General features: G+C 42.4%; 1 protein-coding gene and 1 long non-coding RNA gene across 2 annotated transcripts in view; one reads left to right on the top strand and one right to left on the bottom strand.

Annotated features, from left to right (window-relative positions):
• DRD4 (dopamine receptor D4) overlaps positions 1–1,602 on the bottom strand; it is a 33,621-nt gene extending 32,019 nt beyond the window's left edge. Inside the window, exon 1 of the mRNA XM_026668140.2 lies at positions 587–1,602. Within this exon, the coding sequence (XP_026523925.1) occupies positions 587–844 (258 nt within the window). The 5' untranslated portion in view covers positions 845–1,602. The remainder of the gene's footprint in view (positions 1–586) is intronic.
• The window catches only part of LOC148133280 (uncharacterized), a 265,114-nt gene that overhangs the window by 115,294 nt on the left and 137,696 nt on the right, over positions 1–12,124 (top strand). The window lies entirely within an intron of this gene.

Below are 12,124 nucleotides of genomic sequence, written 5' to 3'. Positions count from 1 at the left end.
TGATGTCCCATTGTTTTCCCTTAAAGTTACAGGTGTCCCGAGAGTGCAGCAACCTACACATTACAAAGCCCAGGGTAGCTCTGTCTGTCAACCACAGTAGCCAACCAGTAGTAGCGCACACTAAATGTAACCAAACAATAATGTTTACATTATGTGAGTTTGGATATTAAAACCACCAACCCTTTTAAGGAAGGTAGCAACTTAGCCCTTTTTCAATTCTGGGTTGCCATGATGTACAGTATCCTAAGTATACATCTTCCCCAAGTCCCAGTAAATTCAATGGAATCTACAACCACGTGGGGATTTAGTTATTTAGTTATAGTTACACAATGAAATGTTTAGGATTTAGTTATTTTTCTCTCTCTCTCTCTCTCCCATGCTTATTTACAATTGCATCAGATTACCCCTACCGGGTCAAAAGGGGGCACCTTAAAAGCTTCAATTATCAGATACAAAACATATCTCGAATTGTAGAGGAAGCTTTTTTTCCTCTCCCCCTCTTAAGAAAAAAACGACCGCATCATAAACCATCAGTAGAGTTGGTAGAAGTTAAAGAGGGCTCCGGAGTGTGTGTGTGTGTCCTTACCTCGGAATAGACGTAAAGAGGCAGCACCAAGATGGCTAAAAGAAGATCGGCCACGGCGAGGCTGACGATGAAGTAATTGGTGGTGGTCTTCAGCGCTTTCTCCGTGCAGACGCTGAGGCAGACGAGCAAGTTGCCGCTGATGATAAAGAGGATGAGGAAGATTCCCAAGACCAAGGCGGCGTAGTTGCGGTCCGGGTCCAGTTGAGGAGGATGGGAGGTGCTGTTGAAAGAGGGGTCTTTCGTGCTGTTGTCCCCCATGGCCCTCTCCCGCCCAAGCGCCTTCTCGCCTGCCTTCCTGCCTTCTTTCTTTCCGCAGTTGGGAGCAAAGCGGCGGCTCTCCCGGTGGAAGAGCAGCGGTCCCGCTCGAACTTGGCCGGCGATAGAGTCACCTTTCCCGGCAGCTGGGCTGGCGGGAGTCAGTACCCAGGCTGCCCCACTCCATCTCCGAAACGACCGAGCCGCTGTGGCCCGACCCAACCCCAACCACTTCTTCTTCTTCCGCCGCCGCCGCCGCCCCTGGGGTGGGGGAGAGCTTCGCCCTAGCAGTCCTTCCCGGAACTTGTCTTAAGTTAAATTGTCACCCTTCGCCCATTCCACGCGGAGGCACCGAGCCTTAGCCCGGCGCGGTTCAAACTAAACCCTCACCCCCGCCCCTTCGAGTTCCGCGGGGCTCCCTCCGTGGGTTCGGCGCGCTCGAGACCGCCTTCCGCGCGCCCGAAAGAAAGAGGGGTGAACAGTCGGCGCGGCCCTCTGGAATTCTTGCCGACTTTCCCTTCCCACCCACCCCGCACCCCGCTTCTGCTCACGGGCAGGCGAGCCAGCCTTGCACGGCGCCACAAGTGGGTCGCCTCCGAGAGTTGATTTGGGCGCTTGGGTTGGGGGTGGGTGGGAGAGAAAGAGTTGCGGAGCTGGAAGGCCCGGCCGGTTTGCTTAGCCAATCAGCAGCGGCCTGAAGTGCAGAGCGGACGACCGGCAGACCTTCCCGAGCCGCCTCAACCGCCCGACGCCAGTTCGCGGCCAAATTCGCCTCCCTCCCCAGCCTAACTCTGACAGACTGAGACGCGCTGGCTTGTGGCTCCCGGGGAGACTCTTTCACGACGGAAAGCCGCGCCTTTTCCAGTCAAAGAGCGAGGAAGCTTTTGCCTTCCCGGGCCGGCACCCCTTGACAATGGTTCTGCTAGCCGGGTGGCCGCTCCCGGCACGAGGTCGCCGCCCAGCAAGAAGACTTCTGAAGACTCGGCGCGGGTGCGCTTGTGAGTGGAAAGGAGCTGCTGAGCTGAAGGACGCGGAGTAAATCCGAAAATAAATAGGTTTCCCCGCTCCGAATGTGAAGTTCGCGTGGACAAAAGAGAGGCAACATTCCTGCTTTGGAATTAGTATTCCAAAAACGCTGAGGGGAGGGAGGAGCAGGTCGGCTAAAAGATGGTAGTTGCCGCTCTAACTGCCTTTCTTTGGGAATCTCGACGGCGCCCGTCCTTAAAAAGCAGTGCAGCATTTGGCCGTGCCGTGCCAGATGATACTGCGGCGTGGTGGTTGTTGGTTTTTTTTAAGAGATAAGCAACTTTTTTTGTCCGGATATAAGAGCCGTGAATGGAGGCTCCGTACTGACCCCTCCCAAATGCTGGGGATCAATTGTGGGGCGCCGATGTGGCATTCCTGCCACGGCGATCAGGGGGCTCATCAAGTTAGTGGTTATCGGAGGAAGAGGATGACACACTTTGTGTAGATAACAGATACTCAGAGTTGGAAGGGACCTTAGAGGTCATCTTGTCCAACCCCAAGTGTCCAACCCCAACCCTACACCATTTCTGACAAATGGCAGTCCAATCTCTTCTAGATCCACGGGCCTGGGACTCACTGCGCAGAAGATTTGTTTCACCTGGTCGCAGGGTGATGCAGAAGATGGAGAAAACTGGTCCATCTTCGTTGCTCAACTGCTCAGCCTTGTGGGTTCCATAAGTGACACTGACATAAGCAAAGGGCTCTTTGGTCAGTTTGTGAATCTTTCCAATGACCAATTCCGATGTAGAAAAAGAAAGAAAGAAATATTCCCAATGGAAAAATAAAATATTCCTATAGTATAGTCCAAGCTGAAATTTGTTGTGGGTTTTGTTCCTGCATAGCATTGGGTGGTTATTTCTAAGCAAGTCAGAATAGGGATGAAGATGTTAGGCCACCGATTACAATTCTTGTAATCCCAAATCTGGTGGCTCCTTCAGAAAGTAACCGTGAATGTGAGGCTTATGAAGATCTGCACATCATCACCAAAGACAAAATGCCTTTCCCCCAGAATAATTGTTTTATTCATATGTAGATTTAATTAACTTTAACTTATGATTACAATTATCTTTTAAGTCAGGGGTCCCCAACCGCCGGTCCGCGGACGGTACCGAACCAGCGGAACAAGCCTTACCGGGCGCTGGTTGCTGGGCGCCGCCATCTTTTTGGTAAAAAAAGCAATTTTTCAAAAAAAGATGGCGGCGCAGCGCTTCCAGTGAGCTTTTCCGGGTAGAAAGCCATTTCTACCCGAAAAAGCTCACCAGAAAGCTGCTAAGCGCCATGCCATGTGCGGTTTGAAAAATCACTTCCGTGACATCACCGGAAGTGATTTTTAAATCAAAAAAGATGGCGGCGCCCAGCTGACGCGCGAACCGGGCCACGGCGCCCAGCTGACGCTGGAACCGGGCATGGCGTCGAAAGGTTGGGGATCCCTGTTTTAAGTGATTCATCAAGTGACAGGCCTAAATCATATTTTACTTTTTTAAAAGGGTTCTCAGTTTAATTCATCATTAAACTCTACTTTTTTTTTTGTACACTGACTGATTTCTAGATGATCTCAGAATCAGTATTTGATTTAAACATTAGGTATTTAATTAATAATAGAGGCTTAAGGAGAAATGAGAGATAAAGGACAGTGTGTCATTCAGAAACTTTTTGTGACACCGGTACATTTGATACATAAGGGAAGTGCAGGTGCCTGAATAGAATTTGCTTTCCAGTATTACCAGAGAATTGGTCCAGTTTGCCCAGTGCACTAGCCAAAATATGATTTACTTGGTTTTGGCTTAGTATGATATTAGGCTGATCTTTTATTCTGATCCGTGCCTTACCACATCAATATCAATTCAGCTAGTTGTGCTTTATTTAAACTGTGACTAAATGTAACCTGAAAGGAAGATTACTTTTTTCGCCAAATAATTTTCCTTTAAAATAGGAGCATTTTAGATTTCTTATGTCTATCATCATGGAAAGCAGATAAGTTTTTATTTTCTGATATTCCAGGTTTGAGTAGTCTAAACTCAGTAACGTTACTAATTATCCTTTAAGAAAAAAACAAAATAGAACATTATGTTCTGAAATCTATAAACTAGCAGAACAGAGGGTGGTTTAACCATTCTCGTGTTCATTAACTCAATTATAAAAAAATTACATGCAAATATAATTAATTTTATGTACAGTTTTATTGAATAAAAATTTGTATCCTGCTCTTATAAATTACATCTGATGAAGATACCATTGCTTCCACTTTTTTAAAAAAACACTGAATTCACATTTGGATGCCCTTAATTATCAGTGCTGAAAAGTTCTATCTTTCCCCTATTTAAATCCTGGGAACTGCTGAATGACACTATATGAGAAATAAATTGCCTCATTAAAACTGATTATCAAAGGGATATTGGAGCCAAAATAGATTACTTGACAACAAACAGATAATATGCCTCTTTATGAATAGCACCATAGGGATAATAATTTCTACCCTTATTCTGATTAGGGATGAAAAATTATTCATTTCTTCAAATGCATATGAGTTTTTTAAAAAGCTTTTATGTTTTGGGGAATGGGCAAATTATAATTTTGCCCAATGGATTTATTTAATACCTCTTTTGTTAGCAGTACATTTCTTGCTGTTTAATAGTATTCCCATTGTATTCCAGACAGAAAAGAGGGTAACAAAACAGTCTTGTTTCCCTGCCATTCCCCTATAGTTGTTGCCTGACACATTTGGCTCACTCAACCAACCGGTATTAATGGCACTGATCCAGTTTGTTGACAAATATATTGGTATTATCCAGCTAAGAGTTCTTTAAATTGTGGCCCTCCATCCTTTACATGAGAAAATGTAAGCATGGTGGCCGTGAATTTTGAGTGATGGCTCTAATGCTGGGAAAGATATAAGGAAAGAACAGGATGACCAGCAGCAAGGTGGATGGACTCAGTTACAGTTGGCCATGAATGGACCATTGCAAGACTTTAAAAGCCAGTGTTGTTGTTGTTTTTAGCGTATGGCGCGTGTCAGCTAGAGATCACCGAGATGGCTGGCTGCCTCTGTGAAAGGAATTTTTTCAGGTGGTGTTATCTTTACCCACGGGATGTCTGAATGCTGGTAGGCAATTGGGGGAAGCTCCTTTCTTATGCCTGTGCAGTTTATTCTCTCACGGGAATTGAGCTGCCGACCTCAGCGATGCTTAGGCCCAGTGTCTTACCAGGTGAGCCATAGCGGCCCCTAAAAAGCCAGTTTAGGCATAGATCACCACAGAAAGAAACTTGTCTATGTGTCACTTTGCAAAGATGAGATTTGAATTGCCATCACTGATTTTGAGAGTGCCATAAAGTTGTTTGTTCATAAAGATGGCAAATCCTCAATTCAAACCTCATCTTTGCAAAGCAATTTCCTAAAGTAAGCTTAGGCCGCTTGCTAGTCCTTTACTTTTGACTGCAAGAGGACAGTAACAGAAGCACACACTACCCTTTTCATCTCACTGACTCACTTGGAGCCTGGATCTGCTTCCCCTGCTCCGGCTTTCTCTAATTTTTGGGTTTCCAAGGCTCTGGTTGATCTTTTGCTGTCAGTGTCAGGAGGTCCATTTTGGCTGATTTTGACTCCTTCTGTTGTGGTTCACCAGCAGCAGGTGCAGACAGCAGAGGTCTTTGACAGCGAGGACGAAAGGGAACCAGTCAGGAAGTCTGGCCAGGACTTGGACGAGGGGCCTGCATCTGATGCAGGGATGGGGCCAGATCTATTGGAGAACGGGGTGCTGCCTTCAGAGCTTTTGGAATCTGGCAGCAATGAAGCAGGGGACCCTGGGGAGCCTATGCCCAGTGCGTGTGTGCACAGGGCTGCTTGAAGGAGAGAGCAGCTGAAGCAGCAAGAGCCACCTGGGAGTAAGGCTGGAAGATGATGGCCCCTCCCATAAGGGATAAAAACCAGCCCTTGGGAATGTGCTCATTGCAGGAAGCAAAGAAGTTCTTTAGACTCTGAGTCCTTGTTGAAGCCCTGCTAATTCCGGTTTGTTTTTGAAACTTGTGTCAGTGGATATTTATCAGTAATTAGACTTCTGTTCTTGGCAGCCTTTTACAATCTTGAAAGGGCTTGCTTTTATCTTGGACAATTAGGTTTAAATGATTCTTGGCTGTGAATTCTTCTGTGAATTCCCATCACTGCATTAAAAAAAAAGGTTTGCCTTTATACATAGTTTGTGTTTGTTTAATTTGAACAAGGCTTGGGTCAGAACACTTTCTCTCCTGATGGAATTGTCTTTCATATACCAAATCATTTCCAAATAGAATAGCATATGGGCCGTTCTCCATCATCACACATACTAATTTATCCCCATCTTAATAGCCATGGTCAATTTTTTTTACAGTTCTCCAGAAAATGCTCTAGATCCTTACCACCTTATATTCTGAAAACTTACACCCTTCCTTGGGAGCTGCTGGGACTATTGGACTGGTTGTCCCAAATCTGCTTTTCCAAAAGGCAATTGGACTTTCTTTTTTTTTTTTTTTTCCTTTGAAAATGTTTTGCTTCTCACCCAAGAATTGTTTTCAATTCAGAAATGATGAACCATCTTGGATGAGAAGCGAAAAGCACCTTGGGACAAACATGCCCTGGATGATTGAGGATCTCTATTTATTGAATTGGTTTCAGATGAGGCCATCCACTGTTCAGTCTTCTAATTAAAGAGAATATTAAGAAAGAAGAAGAAGAAGGGAGGCTTGCCTATGTGTTCCAGCATCAATAGCAATTTTTCTCTCTCTCTCTCCATTCTGGATTCCCCTCTACTCTCCACTTACCCCATTACCTTATTATGGAGTGAGCAGGGGTGAGATCACAGGGTAGCTGATTGGAGGTCTCACCCATCCTTTTCTAGAAACCCTCTGGGTTTGCTCACAGTGGCCCTGAATCCTGTTCAGAGTAGCAGTTTCTGCTGCCACTCCTTGTCTTCCAAGGGGATGCCTCTTTTGGTCCTTCCCTTATCTCCAGAGAATGAGAGTGCGGCGGGGAAGGCTCCCACACCCTGTTGGGTTTTTGGTAAATAAAGAGATAAGCACACGCAGAAGAACTGAACATTTGATTTACCTTGTTTTCTTAAAGTTAACCTGAATCTCAAAACAAAGTTGTCCATTTTTCCCCCTTCCTCCCAGCCTCTTACGGTATTTCAGCCGTTCATAAAATTGTTAGGGGAATGATATACCCTGCTTGGACTCAGCAAAGTTTTCCCCTGTTTTGCTGGAGTTCTAGCTCTGATTTTAAAAGAACAAAGCCTTTTCCTATCCAAAAGAAAAAAGGGATTGTTTCTTCCTTTGCTTTTAATGAAAGAAGTCATGCCTTTCTCAGTGTTGATTCTGCTTGGAATTAAAAAAAAAGAGTGTTTTTCCTTCCTCCCTCCCTTCCTCAGAAATCCCTATACAACTGCAGATGGTATTACAATAGAGCTTTAACTAGTTCATAAGAAGGATTACAGAATTCATACAAACTACCTTGAAAACACAACATGCATTAAAAGAAGTCCTATGAAAAATGGCAAGAAATCAAACATGTCAGCCACAGATATGGTGGTATGGAATCACTATTTCTCTCTATCTCCCCTTCAAAAGACTGCAGACATATCTTTAAAAACCCAGACATGTATTTCCAAATGTTATTTCAAACCCAGAATAAGCTGCAGTTGGCACATTTAGCAAAATATCAAGTTGGTATTGGTTCTAGAAAGCAGACTATTCAATTCCAAATAAGTATAGATTTGGGGCAACAATATACAATATATTGTTTATTCCACTGCCTTTAATTTTTCATCCATCTTTTATTAATTTTCTACTAATATTTTAAATGTGCAGAATTACAAATCTTTCCTCCCAAATTGTAATTATATGTTAATGTTCTTAATTCATTTTTAAAGATTGACAAGAATTTATTGTATTGCATGTGCATATAATTCATAATCTGAGCATTTAGGAACAGAACTTAAGGCATTCTTTGTTATAGTTAAGCAATTTCAAGAAACAATATTTTAAAACTTATATCTAAATATGCAAGATAAAGAAAATTTCTCAGCAAAGTTTAAAAAAGGATGTATAATAATCCTTGAATCGGTGAAACAGATCAAACTTATTTTCAGTAGTACAAATAAAAAAGTGCTTTTCTGAGCATTTACAGATGTTATTTTTCTCAGGCAAAGTAGCCACAGCTACCATATTTCTACTCATGATTTTTTTTATCAAAGTTGTTGCCTCCCCAAAACCCCAGTGTCTGACTTTTTAAATGAAACTTTACTGGTGTGTAAATTGCCAAATTCAGGCAAAATATTTAATAAATATTTGGCAAGAAAGTAAAAGAATTGGAATAACCCTTCACTATATTTATTTTTATTTTATTTATTTATTTGATTTGCCAATTGTTTACAAGATAATAAGTATAAGTGTATACATAGTTGTGAATACATGAAATGGGTACATATAAGAAAAATAAAAGAAGAATAAGAGAAACAATAGGACAGGGACGGTAGGCACGTTGGTGCGCTTATGCATGCCCCCTACAGACCTCTTAGGAAAGGGTGAGGTCAATAGTAGACAGTCTAAGGTTAAAGTTTTTGGGGTTTGGGAAGAAACTACAGAGTCGGGTAGAGTATTCCAGACATTGACCACTCTATTGCTGAAGTCGTATTTCCTGCAATCAAGTTTGGTGCGGTTAACTTTGAGTTTGTATCTATTATGTGCTCTTGTGTTGTTATGGTTGAAGCTGAAGTATTCATTGACAGGTAGGACATTGCAATGTATGATTTTATATACCATGCTTAAATCAGACCGAAGACGGCGTAATTCAAGGTTTTCTAGTTCTAGAATTTCAAGTCTGGTATTCTGCAATGAGTAGAGGAGTGGAGAACTCTTCTTGTGAAATATTTCTGGACTTTCTCAATTGTGCTAATATCAGATACGTAATGTGGGTTCCAGACTGATGAACTGTATTCGAGTATTGGTTTAGCAAATGTTTTGTATGCTCTGGTTAGTAGTGTGATATTACCAGAGAAAAAGCTACGTAGGATTAGGTTAACAACTCTTAATGCCTTTTTGGCTATGTAGTTGCAGTGGGCTCTAGCACTTAGATCATTAGAGGTGAGTATTCCAAGGTCCTTTACAGAGCTTGGGTCATCAACAAGATCTTGACTATTCAGCTTGTATTTTATTTTCTGATTTTTTTTGCCAATATGTAAGACAGAGCATTTATTTGTTGAGATTTGAAGTTGCCATTTGCTTGACCATTCTGATACATAGTCAAGATCTTTTTGTAGGGTAGCAGTATTGTCTGTGGTATTGAACAGCTTTACATCATCAGCGAAAAGAATGCAATTGCTCTTAATATGATCACAGAGGTCATTTATGTAGAGTATGAAGAGAGTTGGTCCTAGAACACTGCCCTGGGGGACACCACTATTGACAGGTACTGGATTTGATAGGATGCTCCCAATTTTGACCATTTGTTGTCTGTTTGCCAGGAATGCTTCTATCCAGTTATTCAGTTGTCCAGAGATACCATAGGATTTTATTTTTAGGAGTAGTTTGTCGTGTACCACTGAATCAAAAGCTTTACAGAAGTCTATGTAGATTGCGTCTATTGCTTTGCCCTGGTCGAGTTGTGTCGTCCATATGTTTTTGCAGTGTAAGAGTTGCAGATTACAGGATAGTTTTTTTCTGAAACCAAATTGTTTATTGGAGAGTAGGTTGTTTGTCTCTAAGTGGAGGATGATGGATTGGTTAATAATTGATTCCATGACTTTACAGGTGACGCAGCATAAGGAGATTGGTCTGTAATTTTCAACTAGGCTGGGTCTCCTTTTTGAAGATGGGGATGACTGTGGCTTGTGACCATAGGTTAGGCAAGGAGCTGGTCCTGAAAGATTTTTCAAAGATTATGCTTAGAGGTTTGGCTATGGCAGTGGATAGCTTTTTTAAGAAGTAGGCACATATTCCATCCGGTCCAATAGATAGAGATGGTTTTAGATTGCGTAGTGCTTTTTCAACATTGTCTTCTGTAAAATCGATATGTATTAGATCATTGTTGTTATCTGTGGTACGGCTAGGAAATACTGGGCATGATCCATTGCTGTTTACAAATACTGAGCCGAAGAATGTGTTAAAGATGTTGGCTTTAATGGTGTCGTTGTTGCAGTCTTTACCATCAGGTCCTATCAAGGGTGGGATAGACCTTGAGTCTTTTAGTTTGTTGTTTACAAAATTGTAAAAAGCACGGGTGGAATTGGTGCTTAGAAGGTTTTCCTCTTGTTTAATGTGATAATTGATGCATTCGGTCTTTATCTGGTGGCATAAATTTTTGTATCGGCTTTTGAAATTGGCAACGTGACCAGATTTGTTTTTCGGCCAGAGTGATCTCTTTTTGGATTGAAGTTTCCTTATTGTTATGGGTAATCTGCTTTTTTGTTTTGTTTTGGGAGTTGTTGTTGGTACATATAGTTTGATGACTCTTTTGACTTCAAGTAAAAATATGTTGTAATGGTCTTCAACAGTATTGCATCCAGTGAATAGAGATTGCCAATCAAGGGATGAGAGATCGTTGTCTATAAGATCATAGTTGCCTTTTTGAAGTTACAATTGGGGATTACATCATTGTGGTGATTTTTGTGTGGGCGTATGTTGAGACAAAAGTCAATCATATTGTGGTCACTGCTGGAAAAGGGTTCTTTAGTTTGTATTCTGTAAATTAAATTCAAACTATTGCAGAAGATGAGATCGAGGCAGTTGTTTAGTGTTGTTGGTTACTAGTTGTTCCAGTCCCAGATTTGTAATAGCATTGTAGAAGGTTGTGTGTATGATTTCAGTTGTACAAACATTTAGGGTCCAGTCAATATGAGGTAGATTGAAATCACCAAGAAAGATAAAAGGGTATGGGCAGGATGCAGCCCATGTTAGTAATGTATTTAGCTTGTTTACATGTTCGATGTCATAATCAGGTGCTCTGTAACATAGTAAGAATCGAATTGTGATATTTAAGGATAGTTCACAGATGATGGTCTCAGGAAGAGCAAGCTCCTGGGTAACTTGGATATTTTTTAGATGTAAGGACTTTTTATAGAAGATAGCAACACCACCTCCTCTTACGAATTTCACGATCTGATCGGTAAACATGATAGTCTCTTACTGTGGTAATAGAGTCAGTGAGAGATGCATTGAGCCATGTTTCACAGACAAATATAATGTCGAATTTAGCCATATTTAGTAGGAGGAAAAATTCAGGTATTTTATTCACGAGGCTTCTTGCATTGAGTAGTTTGCATTTAAGGCCAGCAGTAGTTGGAATTGAGGTAGTTAGGGGCGTGCATGCCTAGTCTTGGGTGATGGTGGATCGGTTGAGGTAGGGTTGTGGTTGAGGGTTAAAGCTGAGTTGCGGGTTGTGTGGCTTACTTTTGATACAGTCAGCATGGTGGTCAATGTACAGGTCCTTCTCTCCATTGTCTAGACGTTTTTTGAGTTCAGTGCGGAGTACACGGGAGCGGGCACGTTGCTGTATGGTTAGGTCAGGGCGACAACGGAGGTTATATATTTAGGAAAAGTATATAAATATGGGCAGGTATTTTAAAGATACTAAATCAACAAATATCAGTAAAAATGCTGTTATAAATAATTATTAAATGTTATTATTTTACTAATTTATCCAAAAGGCCTTCTAAACAATCTGCAAATTAAATTAGTTTGGAAGTATACAATTGTTTTCAATAAATTATACTCCCACTATTCCTGGGGTTGAAAAAGCAGGGGCTGTTGCAACATAATAATTCTACTTCTAAAAGTTTCAGTGGTAATTGTAACTTTCATCCTACCCAGCTGTCTCCAAATTTGTCAAGCAGACTTAATATTGCTCATATTTGCAAACAAAATCGTTTGGTTCCTGTGCTGTATTAGCATACTCCAAACCCTCGCAACTGATTGGTTCAGACGGACAGTGACCTGATTGGTCGAAACTCCGGCCGTGATTGGAGCGCTAAGAATCTACCGCGATTGGAATGTGCAAGTTGGCCGACCTGGACGAGGCCCTGCGAGACTGCGTCGTCCTGGGACTCCGAGACCCCATCCTCCAGAGCCGCATCATGGCGAAGGGCGACATCTCCCTCGCCGATGCGCTCACCGAGGTATCCGCGGCTGAAGCGGCCAAGAAATCGGCGGCTCGGATGCGGCAATCGAGCATCACGCCATGAACAGCGACCAGTGAGATGACACCGAACCCCGAGAAGCGACCCGAGATCG

This window comes from Notechis scutatus, chromosome 1 (genome assembly GCF_049901735.1).
Source record: "Notechis scutatus isolate UNSWTSFEM ecotype Mainland chromosome 1, rNotScu1.2, whole genome shotgun sequence".
Classification (NCBI taxonomy): domain Eukaryota; kingdom Metazoa; phylum Chordata; class Lepidosauria; order Squamata; family Elapidae; genus Notechis; species Notechis scutatus.
Note: the sequence above shows the minus strand (reverse complement) of the source record. Positions and strands in the feature narration are given on the sequence as shown.